The 26,382-nt window shown below is 40.7% G+C and overlaps 2 protein-coding genes and 1 long non-coding RNA gene across 8 annotated transcripts in view; all 3 read right to left on the reverse strand.

Annotated features, from left to right (window-relative positions):
* The window catches only part of hycc1 (hyccin PI4KA lipid kinase complex subunit 1), a 57,155-nt gene extending 36,392 nt beyond the window's left edge, over positions 1 to 20,763 (reverse strand). For 2 of the 6 annotated variants that reach the window (XM_083523707.1, XM_083523713.1), the window contains exon 1: positions 9,503 to 9,613. The gene's annotated coding sequence lies outside the window, so the exon portion shown is untranslated. Of the gene's footprint in view, positions 1 to 523; positions 565 to 9,502; positions 9,614 to 16,154; positions 16,180 to 20,585 lie in introns of those variants that run through there. The other 4 variants (XM_083523706.1, XM_083523712.1, XM_083523711.1 and 1 more) reach the window with 4 other exon arrangements.
* Positions 20,764 to 21,277: 514 nt separating this feature from the next.
* On the reverse strand, positions 21,278 to 21,920 carry LOC310716760. The gene is made up of 2 exons (XR_014530663.1): positions 21,563 to 21,920; positions 21,278 to 21,521 (listed from the first exon to the last, which is right to left on the reverse strand). It is a non-coding gene; the product is annotated as an uncharacterized lncRNA (long non-coding RNA).
* Positions 21,921 to 22,495: 575 nt separating this feature from the next.
* LOC310716492 (uncharacterized protein) lies at positions 22,496 to 26,382 on the reverse strand. The gene is made up of 4 exons (XM_083523827.1): positions 26,227 to 26,382; positions 24,389 to 24,446; positions 24,062 to 24,274; positions 22,496 to 23,746 (listed from the first exon to the last, which is right to left on the reverse strand). Exons 1-4 carry the CDS (start codon positions 26,281 to 26,283, stop codon positions 23,376 to 23,378), a joined length of 699 nt encoding a protein of 232 aa, XP_083379953.1. The 5' UTR covers positions 26,284 to 26,382; the 3' UTR covers positions 22,496 to 23,375.

The raw sequence follows: 26,382 nt of genomic DNA on the forward strand, positions 1-26,382 counted from the left end.
GCGCTTGAACCACATATGGGTGAAAAAGTCAGGTGTCCCACTACTTATCAATAGAGTACATATGTCCTGTTGTAAACATTAACAGCACGGAATATTAGCACGGACCAGCCTTTAGGATGTTCTGACCCAGTCGTCTAGCCTTCATAGTTTGTCGCTCAAATCCTTACGCTTGCCCATTTTTCCTGCTTTTAACACACCGACTTTAAAGACAAAATGTTCATTTGCTGCCTAATAGATAAATCCACCCACTAACAGGTGCCATGATGAAGAGATAATCAGTGTTTTTCTCTTCACCGCTCATGATGTTATATCTGATCTGTGTGTGTGTGTGTGTGTGTATATATATATACACATATAAAACGCCAGAATACACCGATACACAACAGCTAAATGACGCTAAGTACTTAAACATATAAATATTACCACACTGCTAAAAAGCACCAACACAAAGAGCACTCTGTTAATGCTGGGAATGGTGTAGGACATCATCTCTCAGAGCCTTTCATTATTTTGCATTACTTACTTCAGTAAGTCAAAGTGGATCAGCTTGATATCCAAACTTCAGAGTTTGAGAACTCGTCGAGGACTATTCCACGAAGCGCTGCAGCACCTACTCCTGACTCGTTTTATATAACCACATCGCTCCTGAAATAGCGTGCCACGTCATGCCAAGCGCAGGAAAGTGGAGCATAGACGTCCGTCTCAGCACGATGAAAGAAAGGCGCTTTTGCATCGCTCCGAAATTCAGAGACTTGCGCACCGCGTGGGCTCCACATCCTTCACCGCGTGAAAGGCCTCAGAGGAGTCACGTTGCCGCTATTCACTTCCCGCTGTGTGTTTTGTTCTCCGGAGCACGCCGTCATTACTGTGTTTCTTCTGACTCTGAAGACAGAGAGCACACAATTTTTTTTTGAAGGCCTAATTACACCAAGTCTCTCTGGGCACGTTGGCAAATCGGCCAATTAGAGCTGAGTGGAGTTAATGACCTGACTGAGCTCCATCTCTCCGGGTGCTCAGACCTTCTAAACATCTGACAAGACGGTGAACGTCATTAAGAGCCTGCTGCGAAAATGCCTGAGTCTCGAGAAAGCAAAACGATGCTTCTCCGCTTGATGTGCAGGAGGATAAGATCAAGACGCGGCCTCGTTTCCAGGCCATAATACCGTCTGTGCAAACAAGGAAATAAGGTCTAATGGAAACGCAGTTCTCATTTGACGGAGAACAGAACGTAGATTTATTTCAATCAAGATACATTTATACACTGCGGGGTTTCGTTGTTAGCGACTGGCCTTAATGCAGCCCTGCATTTATTTTTTTCAAGCAGAGTATCGCTAAACATGCACTTCCCCTAATAGCCGAAAAATAAAATCTGTTTTACGTCAGTGGTACAAAACGAGTAAGAGTCGTGCTAATAACAGAAAGCTGCTGCGTGTTGGTCTCATTTGTAGTCGTAATACAGCGAATTATATTTAGACTAGTGAAAGAAAGAACATCACCACTGAAACTAACAGACAAAAGCATTCTAAAGTGCTGCGGGAGCATTTCAAAGAGCGTTAGAAGCAGCGTTACATGGACGTCGGAAAATGAAGACCTGTTGAAATCAATTTAAGGCATAAAACAGCAAATTTAAGACTTTTTAAGACCTTTCCTGCCATACGAGGTAGTATTTATCAAAAGGTTTCGAAACGATGGCACAAGGCTGCACACACAGTCACAGGGAGCACCGACCTTCATTGGCGTTAGTGCGCCAAAAGACATCGTCCTGTGTACAGCTGTCTGCTATTTGATCGTGGAACTAGGTATTCTGCGACTACAATGCAGTCCGTCACCGAGCTCTCCTTGCATTAGAGTTTCTCACCAGACCCTACTTCCACCCTGCTGACTTCGCCCTCTTCCTGAAGATGAGCATCCAGCTTAAAGATCACCATTTTGACAGCACTGTGGAAAATCGGTGAGAATCGCAAAAAGTGCTTGACACGCTTCGGAAAATGAAGACTTCCAGAATGTATTCCAGAAGTGGCAGGAACGCTGAGAGACTCGAAGCTACCACCTCGCATGTGCCTCTTTTCCAGACTGTTTCCAAAAAGTTGGAAGCCCACACGAGTATAGAACTTGGAGACTTTATTAAAATATGCTTTATGTTTTGGAGTGGAAGATCTCCCGCTATAGAGCTCCAACCCTATTGAACAATGTGAATGCTGAATCTGAACTGAAGCTCACACAAACACACACACACACACACACACTAAACTGTGTGTTACTGAACTGCAACACACACTCATTACTCATCTCAACCCATTCCACCACCATTGATTAATTATTTATATTTAATCGTACTACACTGTTTACATGATGTTTTGTTGCACCTCTCAACTGCTGCTACTGCTGTTTTTGCACTGCATTGTGTTTCTGTTTACAAATACTCTGTTTATTGTCCTTTATAGTCCTCTTCTGCACAGCACTCTATAATCAGTATACGGTAGGTTCACTGATTGGCGCTGTTTTGTATTTTGTGTTTTTTGTCTGCACCAGGTTCCACTTTATGTAGCGCTATGTTGTGTGATGTGGCTTAATGATGTTTTATGAAGCACCAGGGTTCTGGAGGAACGTCGTCTCATTTTCACTGTGTACTGCGTCAGAACATGCAGCTATATATGGTAAAAATGGCAATAAAAGCTTGTGGACTTGACTGCATCCCAGGCCTCCTCAACTACATCAGTACATGACTTTACTAACACCCTTGTGGCTGAATGAGCACCTCCACAAAATCAAGTGAAACATCATTCCAGAAGAGTGAAGGGTATTATAATGGCAAATAGGGACCAAATATTGAACGGGATGTTCAAAAAGAAGTCCTATAGCAATCTTATGGTCAGGTGTCCACAAAATTTCACATTCCTTTTAGTCTTTGAATGGGCACAAAGCAGCACAAAATCTATTGAAACATCGTCCCAGAAGAGTGGAGGGTATTAGAATAGCAAATAAGGAATAGGATGTTCAAAAAGCATGGTCAGGTGTCCAAAAACATTTGGAGAGAGAGAGAGAGAGAGTGTGTGTGTGTGTGTGTGTGTGTGTATATCACACACACACACACACACACACACACACACACACACACACACACACACACACACACACTTTATTTATTTATTTATTTATTAAATTCACTGATATTAAATTTGGTGCTTGGACCCCTAAATATGAGAACTTGCTCGATTACTAATTTAGGGAATCACGCAAACGCATGTGAGACGTCAGCGCTGACTGGTGTCGACCTGAAACACTGACTCGACTTCACTCCCCACACCACTGAAGAACTCGTGGCAGACGGCGCCTTAGAAACGAAACGCAACAAAACATTTCGGCCAGTGACTCATTTGCGGTTTGTGGAAAGGAGAGGCAAAGAGTTTGGAAAACGTGTCTCAGCTGCAGTGGATATGAACTGTGTGACACAATGGAGAAAATTTCGAGATTTGACGCTAAAGGAGAGCATCTGGTTGAAAGGCCTGAAGTCTCCTCCCCCTGCCTGGGCTAATCTGTAGTCTCCGACTGTGTCTCTGTATGAGCTCGGAAATTGGCAGGCTGGATAATGAGAACAGATGAGATTGTCATGAGCAGGAAAGTAAAAAGCCATGCAGAGACCTTATTAGGGGCTGACGTTTGACCTTATCACCGCCTGTCATTCCTGCATCGCCACCCGAGAACCGACGAGAGAACACAGCCAACGAGAGAACACGGTTCCAAAAAGTTACTCGCATTCCCTTTTCAAATGTTCTTCTGATTCTCTCCATAATGTTGCATTACATTACTATAGTTTTTCCGGTGTTTTCCGCACCGTTGCCTCTAGTTGAACGCCGTCAATTGTTTTCCGTCGAATCGGCAACGAGCATGAGAACTCTGATTGGCTATTCAGCATAGTGAATGAGCACATGAGGAAAACAAACCCAAAAAAAAAAAAAAGGAACTGACAAAAGCAAACGTAAAATAAAGAGAAAACGAACCGATACTTGTTTGTGATTCTTGTTTGTCTTTCCGATCTGACAGAATGGAAAAAAAAAAAGCTGCGGGAATCCGGTAGTAATGATGGGTGTAAACGCTGCTCGCTTCATATACACGGTCCGAGGTCTTCCGGTTTTCCCTGTTTGGATGCTTAATACGGACTACTGCCACCTGCTGTTATGGGAGAGTTCTGTACTTTCACGCAACGTACACAGGCGGTTTGATGCGCCAGATGCGGCTGCCTAATAATCGGCCTAATTTGCAGATTAATCGATTCATCGGTCGACCTCTAATATAAAAGTGTTATGGTGTACCATTATTCACCACTGCAACCGTGTGAAAAAAGCCCTGCCCAACTATATGTCCACTGAAACATACCGTCTAAAGGATAGTGTCAAAAAAAGCTGTTTGCTCTTTCAGCTTCATGAAACACAGCCGAAAATAACAAGGCTGGCCCTCAGGAAAAGCACTCAGATGAGTCAGGAGGTGGACGATGGCAAAGTGCATGGCATTTATTAATAGCTCCAGACTTAGATGAGGAATAGAAAAGGACAGGAAGAGAATAAACGCTACTCTCCGATCTACACGTCTGCCACGTACGTTATATATCGATAGCGCTTTACTGCTACTCAGTTAACCTTTTACTCCAACAGCTGCTGCTGGGGTTCACATTGTTACCTCTGTTACTAGACGGAATAAATACACAATAATTTAATATTTATAAGCCCGAGGCGGTGCGATATTACTGACACAGTTAGCGCATGATACCCTGGAGACAGTGTATATTGAGAGACACTTTTTATTATTTGAAGATTATCATCATCGCGCCTATTATGAAGATTCAATGTCATGGTTGTCAACCCCAGGAGCATAAACCACCACCAATGATCGAATATCCTCCAATTAGGCAGGTTTTGAGTTGTTCTTTTGTTATATCTACATGGACGCTGTCAAAACCGCATCACTGCGAATCAAAACTGTACATTTTCTGTACATTTACAGTTTGTAACCTGCACATTTCCTTGAGGAGGAACACAGGTGTACACCTGAACAAACGGAGGTACTCGCTCATTAAACGCACTGCTGTGAGTAAATAAACGGCAAGTTCTCAATACACGAGCCATCCGGTAGCACATCCATGGTGTTGTTGCTAAAGCGTTTAGCATGATTCGATCGCCGTGGGGCAGGTCGGTCGCTATGAGGAGGCTCAGCCAAAGCTCAAAGTGTGACTGTTTCAGTCCCAGTCTCTGATTCAGTCTTATGTATTAGGGATGTGCATCTCCATAACTAAAGCATCTCGATGCATATTCAACGATACGAGGCATTAAAAGCTACATATGGAGCAGCTACCGATGTGATGCGATTTATGATTCGCCCCATTACGATGCGGTGCGATTAGATTCCATTAGACACAATGTGATTCGATGGAAAAAAAAAAGGATGCTCATTTTTATTTCTTTGCTTCAGACAAACAGCAAAACATCGATTTCCTTAAGCGCCTTGCGACTTCTAATGCACGGCCCTTTTACAAAGAAAAGAGATTAAATAAAACCCAGGTGTTCTTTTAATGTTGTGTCTCCAGGAAGTTACAGCTCTACCTCTGCCATGTAAATCTGTATTCTATGCAACTCTCAAGTCTCCGTAGCCTTGCGATAAGTAAATTCTTGGCCTGAATCTATGCAAGCCCGTTTTAGCCACATCAGAAATTGTTTTATTAATTATTTTTGCCCCCGTCGCAATTCTGACATTTTCTCCCTCTCCCATTCGGAATGTCTCTCGCAATTCAGACTTGATTTCTCGTAAACATTCGACATTTATATTGCATTCAACGGTAAGCATGTTGTCCTGCTGAAGTTTGAAGCTGTTGGTGTATAAATAAAGCAATGAATCTATGAATGAGTCTCTAGCAATGAATAAATCTACACTTGTACATGAGATTACAAACTTAAAATAAATCAGACTCTTGATTTTTTTACAAAGCAAACTTGTAAAGTGCTAATTTAAGTGTTTCAGAAAGAGGTGGGTCTTCAACAGTCACTTAAAGATAGCCAGGAAATCTACAGACGGGAACAGAGGAATCGTTTCAGCCCCAATATAAAATATTGGTCACAGATTATTGGTCGCTTTCGAAATAATAAAAGTATAGCGATTCTGCTAACAATTATATAGAAATTAATCGTTTTTTGCTTGTATCCGATGCAATCTTTCTTTAGTTGATGCTTCGCGTTATTACATTTTTATGCCGATGCAGTGATGTAAATGCTTAAATCTTAATATCCCTGATATATGCACTTACATGCATCTTCATTTCCTTTTATATTTAAGCCCATGAAAAGAGCTACATCAAGCATTTGAACCGAAAAATTACAAAATATTCCTAACTATTTGAACCAAACCACGAGCCTCTACAATCCCAGCTACACAACTCGAGTAACCCTTCCCAGAAACGCGAGCCGTCTCACGCCATCGTTTTTTTCTTGTAAATTTTGCCGAAAAGTTAGTTTCTGTAGAAGCAGAGCAGAAACCGCAAAAATGCCGAGCCCCTGCTCAAAAGCACTTCCTTGACACACTAAGAGAAGAAGAAAAGAAGTGAACACAGACCACACTGAGAAGACCGCAGCTCTCTGCATATGCTGCTTATAGCCCTGGGAATGGAGCGCAATTCAACCAGATGTAATAAGAGTAACGAGGCATGTGAGACCGTCTGAGTACAGGGTGAGCAGCAGCGTGTTTGCTTTTCACTTCACGTTGGTAGAACACGTGAAGGTATCTCCACAGTAAACACGTCACCCCTGCCAGGCTCGGTCCTGTACAACCCCGACAGGTGTGTGAGAAAACCTTTACTGTTGCTTTTATAAAAACATACTTGGAAATGTATTAATAAGTTATACATAATAGATACACATATCATTTGCAATTGTGTGTGTGTGTGTGTGTGTGAAGGCTACGTAAAAATACACCCATGAAACCACCTGTGAAATATTGGGTGATGTACACTTCAATGGACTCCACAAGACTTCAGAATGTGTGTGTGTGTGTGTGTGTGTGTGTGTGTGTGTGTGTGTGTGTGTGTGTGTGTGTGTGTGTGTGTGTGTATGTGGGGGGATATCTGGAACCAAGCAAGTAGCAGCAGACCTTATGGTCCGGTAAAGCCTTCATGGATCAGACTTGTTTGTCCAGCATCAGATCCAGATCAGACTGAGATGAGAGGAATTTCATGATGGGATTTGAGCCCTTGAACTTGGTCATACTAGGGATTAGGGAACTTTTGTACGTCGCTCTGGATAAGGGCGTCTGCTAAATGCCGCAAATGTAATGTAAATGTAGGGAACAGTGTTTCAATGATCTGCTCTGCAACAGCTTTTAGGTGTCAAAGTCAAGGTTTCCAAGCAGAATATAATCCCTAGGATTCCACTGCCTGCATCCTTTCCTTCATAGTGCATCCAGGTACCATCTCTCCAACACGTCCCACAAACACACACATCACATGATATAAAAGAAAACATGACTCATCAGACCAGACCACCTTCTTCTTTTTCTCTTCAAGGCCCAGTCCTGATCCTCACATATCTGTCAGAGAAACCTCTGACCTTTCTGCGGCTATGCCGCGATGTTCTGTTTGGTCTGACTTTGTTCCTTTAACTTTTTCACCAACTTGTTCTTCACCAGCCCTCCATGGTGGTGCTGGTTGACCAATTGTCCTTTAGAGCACAAGCTCTGCTGGAGACCCGGTCATCTACACATCACTATGTATCTAAAACTTGCACACCAAGAAAACCACACAAGACCTGCGGTTTACCCCAGTAAACTACATGTCACCAGTGGCCCTTAACGAAGGCTACACTGTTCAGGATAAATTTGAAATCGTCGTAGTTTTTCGAAAGGCTTTTTTTTCACGGTCCGCGCTGCAAAAGCGATGTTTCCGTTGACTGAAAAAGTAGATGGAAGACATGACGGCGAGCTCATGCTGATGGACCAACGTCTCGCCGTCATGTAAATCAGAACCTTCTTGGTAGCAGTGAAGAGTTTCTCTGCTGTATGATGAATAAAACACTTCAGAGCATCCAGTTTAATGAGTGTCAATAGTTTCGGACCACCAGTGGTGGAGGGTAATGAAGTAAATGTAATCCGTTACTGTACTTAAGTAGCTTTTTCGTATTTCTATTTGTGGACACTTAAACTTCACTACATTTCAAAAGTCAAATATTTTACTTTTTACTCAACGACATTTTGTGAAATGTATTTATGAGTGCGTAAAAACGTAACTGGTCAAACACGCAGCGAGCCACCAATCAGGGTCGAGCGCTCGCTCCGTTTCAAACTTGTTTTGATTGGCACTTGGCGTATTACTCATCACCAACATACAGTTCAGCATCAGGTTAACAGCAAGCAGAACATTTAGAGAGGAATAAACGATGGAAGACACTCCAGAATCGAACCCGCCAGGTTCAGGTTTTGGGCTCATGATCGTTTTAATGAGTATTAACGAGTCAAACACTGATTAATATCATTCTATTAATAGATCAGTGTGCTGAGAGTCACAGAGTCTTTTCACATTAACTGAGCAACTTGATTAAGCAAAAGAGTCTTGTGACAAAAAATTATAATAGGAACATTAGAGCCATAATAAAATCACAGTACTTTGGATACTTAAGTACATTTGAAGGGAAAAACTTTTGTACTTTTTTCTGGAGTAATATTTTGTATCTCAAGTGTTTCTCAATTTTAACTCAACAACATGGTTTGTATACTTCATCCACCACTGCACACCACGTAATCGTCCTTTAAAAGCACAACCCATCAGGCTGTATTCTTTACTTAAAGATTACATACAGCTGGTTCAGGACTTTGGAGAGAGAAAAAAAATCTCAGCAAGTGAAAATTCAATATGTCAAAGAAATAAGATAATTAAAGCTATTAGGAAGATAATTACAGCTTGTAGACTTTATATACAATTCGACGCATCTGTATCTAAATGAATGAGTTTTCCTTTCTCCTGAGAGATCAAGAAGTTGAGAAAACCACCAGTCCCCAGATTCTTAGGACTGTGCCTCATACTTGTGCACTCGCTCCACCTCGATGACCTCATGCCCAGTGAGAGATGCCAACATCACCATGTACTATTCTTTCGACAAATGGAAAGCTGAATGTCTAGTTTGGCGTTCTTTTTTGTCCCTCTTTTCCACTTACACGCACGCGATAAGCCTCGGCGCAGATATGGTGTCATTCCAGCCGCTAGAAACCGTAACGGATTTCCGCCTGCGAGTCACGAAAGAAAAAGAACCAGGAGAAACTCCGTGGCTCTCCTGAAATCAGCACTCTTCTCCAGAGCGTTTATACTTTTTTGACCGGACCGAAATGTGACTCATTACACCCCAAGCAGGAGCCGGACGGAAATATTCTCGCTCGCCCACGCCGGACTCCACGGAGCCTGACAGCTTCACGCCTGCTAACGCGCGGGAGAATTCCTACAGAGATGTGACAGGGGGTTAAATATACTCACCGGGTCCAGCTGAAGAGAGATGTGAGACGGCACAGCACACACACTGACTAACCCTGCTCAACTAAAAAAAAAAAAAAAACCTTGACTCTGCTTCCTGTTGCACGCTCACACCAACAAACCGACACACACACACACACACACTCCATGCTCCACCCACCTGACTTCAGATCAGTAGTTAGCAAGCGGGGGGACCAATGGGAGAGCAGAAAGGAAAGGATTGTGCAACGGCAGGGTGTGAATGAGAATAATCTGGCCTGGCTGCCTTTTCCTGTGGTGCTAGATGTTAGATATCGTCACCCTGACACACGTCTCTCTCCAGGAGATCCGTCTTTTAGGGATACAGATCCTGCAGGAAATCGTTCGGCTATAAACTGTCCCAAAATGGACAGAAGCAACCCTTAGGATTATGAATTTAACTCTTAATCACCACTTAAGACTGCACAAGAAAAAAAAAAAACCCGCTTGATATCCAGCAGGATGTCATCACTGTTAAGAGCAGAATCGAGGCTAAGAGATGTGATTGCACCTGAATGAGAGCAGAAATCCCCATCCATGTCCATGGGTCACAAAGCAGCCTAGAGGAAGAAAGCACCAGGGCCAAACAAAGAGACAAGAGCAAAAGAAGGAAATGCACCTGGCAGGGAAAAAGAAAGGACAAAGGAAGGGGGGGGGGGTTGTTGGATATATCCATTCAGCTGGACTATAGAAATAATCTTATAATGCTTATTTTTAACCTGACAAGCAATAACCATTAATATTTAAAGACACACGGTGCTGGAAGTGTCCACAGTCATACCATTTCATTTGAAAATGCATATTTTCCTCACCGTTTTGGACTTCCGTCCGTACTGAGGCAGCGTTTTCAGTCAGCGAAAAGCGTAGTTTTTTTTAAACGCTCTCCGAAGTGGATCAATTCGAAAACAAGTCAGTTTTGCTCATTAATCGGCATTGATAGTCGATCCATACCGATAGTTTTTCCGGCTTCCTGTCTGCTGTCGTTATGAGAGCGGCCTCTAGAGGCAAACCACTGATTACACATGCTGTTTGTTTTTACACAAGAGACTGCGCACTGCACGGAGAGCGCTGTATGATGAATTTATATATATATATATATATAACTATCGAATTGTATTTATTAATTAATTTATACATATTTTCACCTTTCAGTGCTCTTTTTTTTGGGTGGGGGGTGTAATAAAATTCAGTACTATTTTACATGATATCGGTATCGGCATAATCCACTATCGGTCAACCTCTACCCACTAATAGGTTTTCGTTTGAAAATGCTGATTTTTCTCTCTATTTTGGCCTTTTGTCCACACTTGAGCTGGAAAAGAAATAAACACCAGGCGAAAAATGGCGTGGATCAGAGCGTCTTTCCTTTCCAACATTTTTCAGAAGTTTCAGTGTTCAATGTTTGGGAAATGATTGAAAATAATAGTGTGACCCGAGTACACCTCCATAGAACGTACCCAAATGTATCTCAGCTGTGTTTTGAATGTAAATCTGAAATTTCAACATTGATGCATTTATTTTGGGACTGTAAGAACATTAAACCTTTTTGGCATCAGCTACATGATATGGTTTCGAAAACCTTGGCTAGAAAATTCACTATGTCTCCAGCTATAGATCTACTGAACTGCAAAACATTAGATTTCCCCACTGACTCACACTTTTTACTGGTTTTTTTTTCCCATCCCCCCATTTATTGTGAAAAATCATAAACATGATCAGTGTCTTCACATAGATGAATATCACTAATTATTAATAATAACAATTAAAAGGTACTGTATTTTCTGGACTATAAGCCGCTACTTTTTTTCCCACGCTTTGAACCCCACGGCTTAAACAATGAAGCGGCTAATTTATGGATTTTTCCTGGGTTTTTCCCCGGTTTCACAAACTTCATGCCAAAGAATTGAGCCCCAAAACAGACCAATGAAATTGCGGAACGGGTTCAGGTGTACCAATGAAACTCTTTATATTAAATCAGATGCGCTCCCACTGAATCGGGCCGCACCACATCATAAATATGGATGATGTTCCTCTGACGTTTGACCTGCTGCTCACTCGGACTGTCTACAGGAAATGAGAATCATTCGTCACGCTGAAAACAACCTGGCATGAAAACGCACTTCACCTGTGTTCTGAGCTGCACGGCATCGGGAGAAAAGATTCACCGATGGTGATTTTTAAACGCACGATGATGCCAAAAGATAAACTCCCAAGAGAAATAGTTGTGAAAGAAAGGAGGAAGACAGTGAACAATGACTTTCTTGGTAGGCTACTGTTTAGATACAAGCCGTGTAACAGACACTGTCTTTCATTAAAGCCTGTGTAAAGTTCATTAGTTTCAGTGTAGACACCTGCGGCTTATAGACAGGTGCGGCGTATTTATGTTCAAAATAAAAATCTTTGTCAAATTCAGTGGGCGCGGCTTATATTTGGGTGCGTTTAATAGTCCGGAAATTACGGTTGCTCTCAGTTTTAAAAAGGTTGGTGACCCCTGCCATAGATGCTTCTGTACAAATATTACTTAAAAAAAAAAAAAAATGCCCGCAAAAAATAACCACAACTAATAACCACTCGCCAGCAGCTTTAACGCTTCTGCAATCAAATATACGATCTTATAAGCCAATCACGTGCCAGCAATGTAAGGAAAGGCATTAAACGTTTCCCTACCTCAAAATCAAGCAGATATAACACAAGGGGAAAAGATGTGATCGAAGTGATTTTGTCATGGCTATTGGTGCAAGACAGTCTGAGTATTTCAGAAACCAGTAATCTCTAGGGATTGCAGCTCACACACACACACACACACACACACACACACACACACACACACACACACACACACCCATCAGTCTCTAGAGTTTACACACACACATATATATATATATGTATAGGTATATTCGCAGTTGGATAATGCGTGTAGAAGCTGAAAAACCTTATTATGTGCGGTTCCTACAGACAGGCGGCTCTTGAAGAACTATGAAGTGTGTGTACACTATTGACCTTGTCCATTTGTGTGTATTATTGTGTCGTGTGGGCTTTATGCAAACGCCTACTAGGGAAAATGGTTTGTTCGGGGCAGCCTTAAAAAAACCCCGCCATATTTACATAAGCTCGACTGTACGACGTATTTATTCGACGTCAGCCACTTATCAGCAGGTGTAGGACATCAGGAGTTATCTACAACGTTATCAAGCGTTTCCGCGGTCATTCAGCAAACACTGAAAAACATGTGAAAATACATACACCATATAAAACCTCCCAAAACGTTTGAGCACAGCTGACCAGTTAATTGCTACGTGCTTCTTTTTAAACATTCCACATTTAGTCTCCATTTGCTCTCATAACTCCTCCAGTCTTCAGGGAAGATGTTCCACTAGATTTTTGTGGAGATTTGTGAGAGATTCATTCAGTCACAAGGGTGTTAGTAAAGTCAAGTACTGATGTATTTAAGGTGAGGAGTTGTGGGTCATAGCAGGAGATCTTCCACTCTAACTAAGGGTGGGCAGTACCATCTAAATGATATCTCGAGCAATTTTTTTTCACGGTATAGTTATTTCAATAGGTAGTTATTCTGGAAAATCGACAAAAGAGGCTTTATATAACAAATCAACGTAAATACTTCACTTTCTAAAGACGGTTAGCAAATCACGTTTTTCTGCTCTGCATCAGATTTTGCGAACCATGTCCGCACTACGAAGCTCGCATCTCTTTTAATAACAAGCTGCGCAGGATTTCTTTGTCCGTTTGCTTTTCTTTCATTGTGTTTTTGACAAAACTCCTAGCGTTCACCTCGGGCTCATGTGCAGTTAGCCACGCCCACTTATTTACATGTTGTCGTGGACACAAAATGTAAATAAATTAAATTCTGGCGGACAATTTATTCCACGGTAATGGTATATACCATCATACCGCCCAGCCCTGAGTCAGACCAATGTAAAGCATATGTTTATGAAAGTGGCTTTGTGTGAGTGAGGGGGCATGGTCATGCTGGAGCAGGTTTGAAGTGAAGGGAAAATTTCCCGCTTCGTTCTTGAAAATTCCTTGTAGGTCCATTTGCTCGTACGTTCGAACTTGTACGTTCGAACTGATTTTCCCCATAAGAATGAATGTAAAAGTGATTTAAACCGTTCCGAGATCTCATTCAATCGCTTATTTCTGCACTTAAAAACTATTTGTAGCCTATTTTAACAAACAAATACACCGCAAATTACCGTAATGTAAACATAATTTAACACTTACCCATGTAATTTAACACTTACCCAGACGCTTTAACACTCCCATACACCCCACCCAGCCACCCACCGCCCACCGACCAACACCCCCCCCCCCCCACACACACACACACACAGAGACTTTCTTAAGTGTTTAATTTCTTCCCCAAAAATGCACCAAAGTCTTTCACAAGGCTTCATACTGCAACATTTTCCAATTACAGTGTATTACACAACACTGTTTCCTTATCATTTACTCATCATCCCCCCCCCCCCACACACACACAGAAACACACAGCCGTGCAGAGCATATACGAGTGGTATACCGCAAGCTTCTGGGCAAGAGCGTGAATAAAATCTACATGTTATACAAGACTGAAAGCTTTGGTCAGACAGAAGAAGTGGCGAGTTTAATGGACACTGAAATGTCATCTGGTCTGGCCGAGTCCACACACATCAGTGTGTGTGTGTGTCACAGTTTCCAGTCCCAGCCTGAAGGGGAACCACTTTACATAAATAAAAGAAAAATGTAGCAACCCAGAGAGAAGCAGAAGGAGGAAACACAACTTGTTGGAGATGTTAAGAGGTCAGAGATAAATGAACAGACTGTGTCATTCAGAGGACAGGAAGGCTCAGGAAGCTTCAACATAAGAGCGAAAGAGCTACAACTGCAACCAAATAAGCCAGAAGATCAAAAAGAGGAAGCTGAGTCTACAGGATAAGCGCAAGTCGACATCGGAGATATCAAGATTGGATAAAAGAAAATTCCTTTCGGTTATCCAACAGCTTCAAAGTCCTGTTTTTTGACTGACTGGAGTGGGAGCCAACATGGACCCTAAACCACCTAAAACGATGAATTATTATTATAAATATTTTAAGTTTTTTGCAATTAGAGATCTACCGACAGTGGATTTATCGCTACCGATAGCTGGGTTGAATCGTACCAATAAACGATTAATCAACCAATAGTTTTAAGAAAAATAAAAAGATATGCATACAAACTGAAGCAAAAAATAACACTTGAAATAAATAAAACGGGGAGAGTGGTGGCTCCAGCGGTTAAGGCGCTGGGTTGCCGATCGGAAGGTCTGGGGTTCAAGCCCCGGTATTGCCAAGCTGCCACTCTTGGGCCCTTGAGCAAGGCCCTTAACCCTCTATGCTCCGGGGGTCCCTTACGAGGGAAATGTCAAGGTCCGTGACGTCGGAGTGACGTGGGGCCGCCTTCCCGTGGGTTTACCACCTGCAGGAGGGACCGTAAGGGACGGTGCTGTGAGGATTGGGCAGCAGTCGAAGGCGGGGGCCTGCTTAGACTGCTGCCCCCGCGACCCGAATTTATATTTATAAAAAATAAATGAAAAAAAAAAAAGGACACTTCAAATAATCAGCGCCTCTAGAGGCTGCTTTCGTACTGTATAACGCAACCCTGAAAAACTATTGGTATGATTTTTGCCGATAGCCGAAGGTTCCAGCAATAAACTACCTCTATTTAAAATGCTTTTCAGTTTACCACAGTTGTAAAGATTGGCTATTTGAGTCACTGTAACGTTCCTGCTGGTTTGTAATTAGAGGTCAACCGATTAATCAGTTTTGCTGATAAATTAATCAATTAACTGGGACCGATAGTTGATTGCTGGAACTATCTGCAAAAATCCATTAGGTTGCATCTGAGGGGGTCTGCCGTCATTAGACAGTACGAGAGCGGCCTTAAGAGACCTTTGACCTGCTGTATAAAAGTATTTGTTGAAATCAGAGTTTGCTTTCATATAACTCATTATTATTTAATAACTAATTAACACAAACTGCACTTTGTTCCTAAATTCATTTACTCCACTTCTTATCATTAGGTGTGGACCGACAGGAGTTATCTACTGCATTATCAGCCGTTTCCATCTCTCCTTCTTATACAGTCAACACTTAGAGCACGCCAAAATACACAGGTCGAGCTAGCCTTGGCTTTCAACCATGCTTTTTTACACACACACACACACACACACACACACACACACACACACCTTTCTTAAGTGTTTATTTTCTTTGCAAAAATATTTTACGTGTTCGTATACAGCAACCTGACAATGCATTTTTATTACACTGTATGTAACACTGGTTCCTGTAATACTGTCCTCTACTAGATAAAAACCCAACACTATCTCTCTCTCTCTCACACACACACACACATGCGCGCTTCTGGGCGAGAGCAGGAATAAAACGTACACATTATATAAGACCGAAAGCTTCTTCAGACAGAAGAAATGTCAAGCTTAATGGACACTGAAATGTCAGATGGTGTGGCCGAGTCCACACGTCACCAGTTAAGACGAGCGTGAGAGGAAGCTCTTTACATTTAAATAAATAAATAAATAAATAAATAAATAAATAAATAAATAAATAAATAAATACAAATAAAAAGGAAGAAAATGTCTCACTTGTCCACCCTGTGAGAATCAGAAGGAGGAAACACCTTGTTGAAGATGAGAGGTCTGAGGTGAATCACCAGTCTGGTTTATTCAGGAGTCAGGAGATATGTCTCTGAGACATCTGATGTATGTGGGTTTGGGTCATCAACCACTTTATACAACAAATGTCAAGCAGAAAAGCATCTTAGAACGAGAACAGGTGATGATTAAAGGTTGACCGATACAGTTAGAAAAGTTGGATTGTACTTTTGAAAGTACTGGACTTTACTACAAAAAGAAAAAAGGTACTGAATCTTTAAAATGTGCCAAATGAAATTTTAATATATGAATTATAAATGATCAATATTAAGGGAAATGAAAGACATGCATTCAAAGTGAAACAAAAAACACTCCAAATAAAGAACAGTTACATCCAAAATAAGTATATAAAAAAAAGGAATAAAATAAAATAAATAAATAAATAAATAAAAATAAAAAAATACACCCAATATAAACAGCACGTGGCACCAGCGATTCGCCTCTAGAGGCTGCTCTCGTACTGAATATCGCAACGCGGAAAAACTATCAGTATTATTTTTGCAGATAGCCGATAGTTCCAGCGATCAATTATGGGTGCCAATTAATCGACAAAACCAAATGAATTGGTCGTCCACCAACAATGATGAGAGGTTGAACGTGAAAGAACAATCTAGTTCATTCAGAAGACAGGAAGGATCTGGGACCTCTGACCCTGGGTTTGGGTCGTCTAACCACTCTATACAACCACGTTATGGAGAAATGGATCTCAGAACAAGCAAGCATTGATGATGTTGATTAAGTAGGAGGTGAATGAACAGGACAAAAAGGCTATGGGATATCTGACGTGTGCATTAAGGTCTTCTAACCATCTCAGGAGGGAGCAACATACTGAACTGAGCTGCATAATCTCCTATCAGCTATGAACAGGAATCAAAGGGTATAGCAGACACACACACCGAAGCCAAACCAAACACTGAAGTCTGGAACAAGACTAAGCAATGTTTAAATAATCATCTGTTAAGCACGAGTCACTCTATACCCATTCATGCTTCAGATTCCCAGAGAGGAACCTAAATTTCAATGGTTCTCACATGGTTTGGGCTAAAATTCTGATCAAAGTGTCATTGAAGAAACCTGCAAATGAACAAATCTGCTGGGTCTTTACAGCATGCACACTAGTAGAGGGAAGTGTGATCATTTTAGTTCATGCATTGAAGCCTGGTACAATTCTAATTCAACTACAGATATTTTTATACAAAGCCAGAAATAGCCTCTCCCTCTGCTTCCATGACGAATCTCCTCATCCCCCAAGCCTGAGAAACCCCTGGAGCAAACCTAGTCTTACAGCCCTAATTCACACCAGAATAAACTCAAAATACTCTTAAATTAACAGCATCAGTGATTCATGGAAAGAAATTCAAAAACTCCACAAAACGGACACAGCGCTAGCCAGGAGACACATGGTCCTGGAATCTACAAAGTTCAAACCTCTGCCACATAAAATAAACAAGTCTTACAATCTAATAACATTTGCGTTTTCTCCCACAGCAGTGGTGCTCGCTGGTACAAACCCACGTGGCAAAACTAACCACTGACCACAGCAGGACACCATGTAGACAAGAGGACAGAACAGCATGTAAAACTGAGTAAATAAGACACGTCATTTAAAAGAAAATCAATGAGGGAAGAAAAAAAAAAAGTCTACAATATCAATTTCATCAATATAATAAAGTATATTGCATTCATTTATTTTTATTCTGTTTCATTTAAAAAAACTTATTTAAACCAAGTAGGCAACCCAGCCTTTAGGGAGGCACAAGTCAGTGCACTTTTAGTGCCGGTCCCAAGCCCGGATAAATGGGGAGGGTTGCGTTAAGAAGTGCATCCAAAGTAAAACGTGCCAAATCAAATTTAAATCAGAATTTCATACCGGATCGGTCGAGGCCCAGGTTACAAACGACCACCACAGGTATCATTAGCCAACAGGGTACCGGTAGAAATTGGGCTACTGTTAACTGAAGTAGGTAAAGGGAAGGAGGAAGAAGTCTAGAGAGACCGCAGGGAAAGGAGAAGTGTAGGAGAGTGGAGGTTCGGGTTGGTACTTTAAATGAGGAGGTAATGGGTAGGTATGGCTTTAAGGAGAGGAATGTGGAAGGGCAGATGGTGGTGGATTTTGCTAAGGTAGCAGAGCTGAAGATGTTGAGGTTTTCGTTGGGAGTGACGACGATGGACAGGATTAGATACGAGTTTATTTGAGGAACAGTGCATGTAGGACGGTTGGGGACAAAGTAAAAGAGGCGAGATTGAGATGGTTGGGACATGTGCAGAGGAGGGACACGGGGTATATCGGTAGGAGAATGCTGAGGATGGAGCCACCAGGAAAGAGAAAAAGTTCTAAAAATGTAAAACTATTGAAAGGTTGATAAATCACAAATGTAAATAATAATAAACTGCGTTAATAAAAAATGACAAGTAATTTTGTTTTGCAAATACATCCCCCCTATCCGTACCCAAATTAATCCGAACCATGATTTTAAATCCGAGATACGTACCGAACCGGGAATTTTGTGTACCGGTAAACCCCTTACTGATCAGCATGATTCCCCACAACCAATCACTGATCAGCATTGTTTCTCTAAAACTAATCACTGGCCAGCGCTGCTCACAAGAATTAATCAGTGATGGCTTTTTCTGTTCTACCAAATATCTGATGTGCTTTATTTAGTTAGAAACCGAGAACAAGATGACAATCAAATCTACTATTTTACATATCAGCTAGTGTAACTAGCATGAACTATCTTTATGTTACATGTACAAATATGCAAATGCACTGGGTATAAACACGGGGTTTCAGCACTGGGTATAAACACGGGGTTTCAGCACTGGGTATAATCACGGGGTTTCAGCACTGGGTATAAACACGGGGTTTCAGCACTGGGTATAAACACGGGGTTTCAGCACTGGGTATAATCACGGGGTTTCAGCACTGGGTATAATCACGGGGTTTCAGCACTGGGTATAAACACGGGGTTTCAGCACTGGGTATAAACACGGGGTTTCAGCACTGGGTATAATCACGGGGTTTCAGCACTGGGTATAATCACGGGGTTTCAGCACTGGGTATAATCACGGGGTTTCAGCACTGGGTATAAACACGGGGTTTCAGCACTGGGTATAAACACGGGGTTTCAGCACTGGGTATAAACACGGGGTTTCAGCACTGGGTACTCAGTATATACACAGGAATTCAGTACTATACATAGGGCTGAATTGATTCCTTAAGTAACTAATAAATAAATTAATAGCTGCAGCGCTAACTAGATATAAATTTAAGGTTTTAGTACTGGAGTATAAACACATGCTTTCAGGTCTGGGTATATGAACAACATTTACATTTGCGGCATTTAGCAGATGTCTTATCCAGAGCAACGTACAAAAGTGCTTGGAGTCTCTAGCAATAATACAGCTATACTGGTACGCAAAATTACAAACTTAATATAAATATAACTGTTGAAATCTGCAAAGCAATATAGTACTGGGTATACGGGCAGGGTTTCAGTACCGGGTATACGGGCAGGGTTTCAGTACCGGGTATACGGGCAGGGTTTCAGTACCGGGTATACGGGCAGGGATTCAGTACCGGGTATACGGGCAGGGTTTCAGTACCGGTTATACGGGCCGGGATTCAGTACCGGGTATACGGGCAGGGTTTCAGTACCGGGTATACGGGCAGGGTTTCAGTACCGGGTATACGGGCAGGGATTCAGTACCGGGTATACGGGCAGGGATTCAGTACCGGGTATACGGGCAGGGATTCAGTACCGGGTATACGGGCCGGGATTCAGTACCGGGTATACGGGCAGGGTTTCAGTACCGGGTATACGGGCAGGGTTTCAGTACCGGGTATACGGGCAGGGATTCAGTACCGGGTATACGGGCAGGGTTTCAGTACCGGGTATACGGGCAGGGATTCAGTACCGGGTATACGGGCAGGGATTCAGTACCGGGTATACGGGCAGGGTTTCAGTACCGGGTATACGGGCAGGGATTCAGTACCGGGTATACGGGCAGGGATTCAGTACCGGGTATACGGGCAGGGTTTCAGTACCGGGTATATGGGCAGGGTTTCAGTACTCAGTATAAACACACCCAGATTATATGAATGCATGCCTTGATGGAATTCCCATTTGACAGTAAATTCACTCATTAAATCGAAGACAGCCTTATTATTCTGTAATTAACTTATTTACTTATTCACTCTTGATATGAAGTAATTATAAAAGTTAGCTGTTTATGCTAGCAGTAGTCCCTGAGCTGCTACATGTGGCTCTCTATCTCTCCATCCACCATTCTATCTCTACCAACAAGTCACAGAGTTAGCGTCTAGCTGAGCTCGAATTTTGTGTTTAAACAGGTACTTACTTTCATGCTACCTTCATTCTTCCTTCTGGTCTGTTCTTTTTTTTTGCTTCGTTTCTTCTTTTTTCCACCCACAGACGGACATCCGTTACTTCATGAACGCGAAATCATTCAGCGAAATCAACGCGTCCATCAGCACTGCTCTCACCACTCAACCTACCTTAGATTATGGGGCGGGGAATTGCTCGTAACGGCAACAAAATAAACCAATCAGAGTAGGCTATTTAAAGAGTCAACGGTCCGCCACAAATAGCAGCCAATCAAATTGGAGTAAAAGCGGGATTTCTATCAATCAGTTTAGGTTGTCAACGTACTTTTTTGGAGTAGTTATTCAAGCGAATACTGTGAGGATAAAATAAAATCAATACATTTAATAATGATCATAATAATTTTTTTTTCATTTCATTTTTAATTTCATCCTATTTTATTCAATATCTGTGTATTTTTTCATATCCTTGTATATTTTACACGAAAAATATTTCTCCTTTTCTCATGAATATAATGCAAATAATCTCAATAAGCAAATATCAGGTTGATCCTAGAATACAAAATATTATACAAAAAAAAATACACTTCTTTATGAGTGATCTAAATTACAATACAATATAGGTCACGTGTTTTTAAAAAAAGAAAAAGAAAGAAACTTGCTGTGTCAGGCTTTTTTCCATCATGAAGTTGATGACTGATCTATGACATCATGTCAAAGTTTTTTATTCCTCTTATTACACACAGAACACAAATCCAATGTCCAAAATCCGCAAATATGTTTCCTTTCTCACTTTTAGTACAATAAGCCTACCTTCTCTACAACTACGAATAGAAAACAGTGTTTATAATAGTGTTTTTAATGTACATGTTAAACACATTTTTTTAAATGTAATTATTTTTTAGATAATCAACATCCACTGAAATACATGTCGAATAACTGAACAACTTTCCCTGTTCATGGTGTCCGATGTGCATCAGATTTACATGTACACAGGTGCAAAACTAATTCAAACCACTTATATATGGGTCAGATGCAGATATCAGGTGGAGCTTAGAATAGAAAAAAATACATATATTACACAAATACACAGTAATCACAACAATTACACAAATGATAACATGACCTGCTGTTATAGAAAAAAACCTATCTTAAGTGTTTTATTCTTTCTATGCCACTTGAACACTAGAATTTAATATAATAAAACATTACACACTATAAAAAGGATGTTTCTTATCACTTATTCAATCACACTTATGTTACAAAAAAAATAAACGTTAATGTGTAAAATAAATGCAAATATGTACATCTTTACCTCTGACTTTACCTCTGTGGCACTGGAGATTCCTTCCAAAAATTATTTTATCTATCTATCTATCTATCTATCTATCTATCTATCTATCTATCTATCTATATATATATATATATATATATATATATATTGTAATAAGTGCTTTTATATAAACCTACTATTTACCTTGCAGCTAAAACTGTTATAGTAAAGAAATAACACATACTGGCTACTCAGTTACAACAATTAAAAAGCAATCTGAAATAAAAATTCAGCTATCACTTTTATTTATAACAGATAAAAAAATGTTTCTTCAGATTTCTGACTTTTCCAATAATCTATCCTTTAACACAGGGGCCCCCAAACTATAAACATTTGAAAACGGCCCTCTGAACAATGCCTGAAACATACTGTATTTAATAAATTATATAAAAATAAAAAATTTTAGTTTTATCATATCTGTGTTTGATGATTAAAGTTGGCTTTTAAATTAAAATATTCCTTATTTATTGATAAAACTTGAAGCACTAATGCTGGAACTGTCGGCGACAGCCAAAAGTCCATTACGAGAGCGGCCTCTAGAGGCGAATTAATGACACCACGTGCTTTATTAATTATATAATTATATTTATTCATTAATATATATTTATTCATTTCATATATTTATACATATTTTCTTTAGCACATTTTCATGATTCAATACTGTTTTTTTATATTTGTAATTAAGTTCAATACTATTTTACATGGAGTGTTATGTTTGGTATGTATCCAGTATACATTTAAAAACTATCGTTTGATTAATCGGTTATCGGCAAGTACGATCAAACATAGCTATCGGTATCGGTAAAATCAACAGTCGACCTCTAGTTATTAACATAGCTTAATTAATTGTTAGATTCACCTACCAGCCATATGCGTAAATAAGTAAATGTCAGTATAATAGTAATGATGCTCTTTTAAAAGGCTATATATATCGTCTATATATTTGATATCATTTATATATTTGATTCACTTAATTTTTTTCCTTTGATCAGAAATAAAATTAAATGTCACATTTTCAATAAGCAGATCCCCCCCAACACGTCTACATACACCAACTTTAACTTTAGTTCCAATCATTTATACTGTATATGTGTATATAACTGCATAGCAAATATATGCAAGTCATATGATACAAGAATGAACGACTCAAGGACCAGAGAACTCATGAGATCAACTACTCAATTCTGTTTCCTGTGTAATGCATTACATAGTCTATGGAAGTCACGTGATAAAAGAGCAAACGTACAGTTGAGAGGTAAACTACTCAATTCTATTTCCTGTACATAACCTACAGAGATTTTCATGAACAACCTACCACTTTTAGAGATATTTGAGAAAAAAAAACATCAAGAGTTTTGGGCAAATATTCTGTGGACTGATGAGACCAAAGTTTTTGGAATACCTTTTTTCCACAGCACTGCATATTCCCTCATTCATTCTACATTATTTTCCCTTTTATTGCATCCTTACTAATTCAAGTCTGGACCCCGGACAGTAGAGCCACTTCTTTGAACAGTTTTTGGGCTTCTTTTCTGTAGCGAGGACTGAGCTCTTTAGCTCTCGATGCCTCACGCAGATTCTCCCTGAAGTTGCTCTCTAGTCGTTTAGTTTCCTGGTGTGTCTTCGCTGCCTTATTCACATTCTGGGCCAGGCTCTCTTCTGATTTCAAAAGCCAGTCAATCATCTCCTCGAGCTTGGGGCCGACCGCGACGATGGCTGTGGCGGCTCGACACAGCTCCTTGACGTTCTCTTGCGTTAGCTCCAGACTGTCAGGCACCGGGTCATTCGGGATCACGATTAGGTTGAAGTCGTAGCCTTTCATCTGCAGGCTGATCCGGTGGTCATCTAAAGGAGGATTAGAGATACACACAGAAGTTTGAACATAAATGGTGCTTAAAAAGTCAGGTGCAGGTGAGAAACGCTGGACCTTGTTCAAGACATGACTGTCTGTTTAGTGTGACTCGGATTTGAATTCATAACCTTCAGGTCTAAAGTCCAATGCCTCAACCACTTCTCCTATAAAATGTACTTTTGTAGAATTAAAAAAACATTCAACAGTATCTAAAACACCCCTAAACCAGTACACTGCATTAGATCTCCAGATTAGATATCTGCTAGCGCCACCTATTGGAGGTTTAACCTCCGTGTACTCTGACTCACCATACAGATCCTTGATCTTCCGCAGGCACTCGGACAGACCGCTGCCAGGGTCACAGAGATAGCGGGACTCCAAATTCCTCAGCGTTCCCCGCATACGCTCATAGTTCTCCTGCTGCTTGTTGAAGGTATCAGCAAAGTCAATGAAGCGCTGATCCAAATCTGGCACACCAATACGACGTGCGGTTATACTGCCACTTCTTCTGCACTGAGAATCTGGGGGAACAATAGAGAGAAAGAGAGAGAAAGAACTTTGTGTGCGTTACATTAGCATTTAGGCGATAAGCGGTTATAAAATATACTGAGATGGGACATTTTAATGGGACTAACTGTTAGGGTGTGAATGAGATGTTCTTGCAGACTCTGGTGGTCGAAGTATAGATTGTCTCTGAAAAACAGTTACAGTGTATTAGGTCTGAGGATCTTAACAAACATCTAAATTTATGGCATTTGGTAGAAGCCCTTATCCAGGGCGACTTTTATTTCATTCATACAACTGAGCAACTGTGGGGTTATGGGCCTTGAGGTGGTATCAAAAGGTTTTGAGACTGGCATTGTTTACAGGGGAGTTATTTATTATAGAACATTATTTATCCACGTTTACACACGATCACCTTCAAAACACTTCCCTCGCACAACAATGAGGCGCTCCCAGAGTTCCCTTTGAGCTGATCTTCATCTTTGGGAAGAGGAGCCAAATCTGTCAAATAGGGTGGGTTCAGAAATGAGATTGTGTGGATATTTCTCTCCAACAATCATCAGGCACAAGTTGGCGAACGCTTTCGACATTTTTCGAGCTCATCAAAGGTCTTCCTGATCTCTCGTCATCTTCCGGTGTTCCAGTGTTCCACGTTCTTCCGCTCATGAAGCGACTCAAAACACCTCGAACGACTCGTTGTAGCGTCGCTGTATGTCAAACGTATGTCACGTCGAGCGTCTCTGTGGCAGATTTGGCCAGTTTTACTCAGAATTTCACTTTTGCTCTTGCTGTCCATGATGAAATAACGGACATGGTAACACATGTGGTCGTAATAGAACCAGTTAACACCATTGGTTTTGAAACTTATTGATAACATCATACTTCTTATAATATATTCTTGATCTTTTTTAAACACTTAATTGCCATTTTATTAACAGCTAACATGGACAGAGTCTGTCAGAAATGTGTAAACATCTAGTCTTTAATGTATTTTGAGATACCCATTTGGTAAAGGCAAGAAGTGGACAGTGAATGGCTGGAGGAAAGTTCTGTGGAGAACAACTGTGACATTTTCGTTTCGAACAGAAGAACTTGTGTAAGACACAGAAGAGGTGACAAGATGTTAGCAGACTGCCTCACCAATCACACAATTCCGGAACCTCTAAGCTTTAAGCTCTGTAAACGTTAGAGAGCGAACAGTCGTCTGGAGTGATATTTATTAGAGAACGTCCTGTCCAGTCACCATAATCCTATTGAACTGCTCCGGGATGATGGATCACAAGAAAAATCTACTAGTGAAGAACACCTTGAGTTTTACAAGAGACATGGCAAAGTATTTCAGATGAATGTTTGGAGAAACAAACCGTCCGGATGCAGAATACATGTAAAGATGTTCTACATGCTAAGGGAGGATTTGATGTATTTGTTTGGTCACATAGAAACAAAAATAACTTGCACGTGTATCTTAAAAAACATACAATTCTAGGAGTTTCCACACTTTTGACAGGCACTGCACATGGAGAAGATTTAATGCTGGATATTACATCAGGAAAATATTTATTTTGTCGCCTTTTTTGTCGTCAAAGTTTTTATTTTATACTTCCTTCTTAGATACTACATTGACTTGTTAGATCCAGGCTGTTTGATCTGGATCTGTTATAACATGTGACATTTGTTTACTTAGAAAGCTTTGACTTCTCCTTCTCAGGATTTCCTATACACATTCTGAGACAACACTGATCTAAATCTCACAGCTAGACTCCAGACTCTAAACTCTAAAGGTAATAATAAATAGTATTAAAAAAAAAAAAACATTAAAGCACAAAAAAAAAAAAATGTATTCAAGTCTGCATTCAAGTGCACACTGATCACATGACTAAGAAACCCAAAGTTTAGAATGAAAGAAACTTTTACTAATATCATTCTAGACTTTTATTACTAAAATAAACCTGGACTGAGATTGTCTTACCTCCTCCTCCTCCTCAGAGGACTGCAGGCAGCAGCACACAGAGCTCCAAAAGTTCATTTTAGAGGAAACAAACAAGCCAGACAATGGTGAGAAAAGCTCCAGGTGACGTTAGAGTCACGATTTTCACGTGATCAGAAATTTCCCCCACCTAACGTG

This window comes from Silurus aristotelis (genome assembly GCF_946808225.1).
Source record: "Silurus aristotelis genome assembly, chromosome: 21".
In the NCBI taxonomy this organism is placed as follows: Eukaryota; Metazoa; Chordata; class Actinopteri; order Siluriformes; family Siluridae; genus Silurus; species Silurus aristotelis.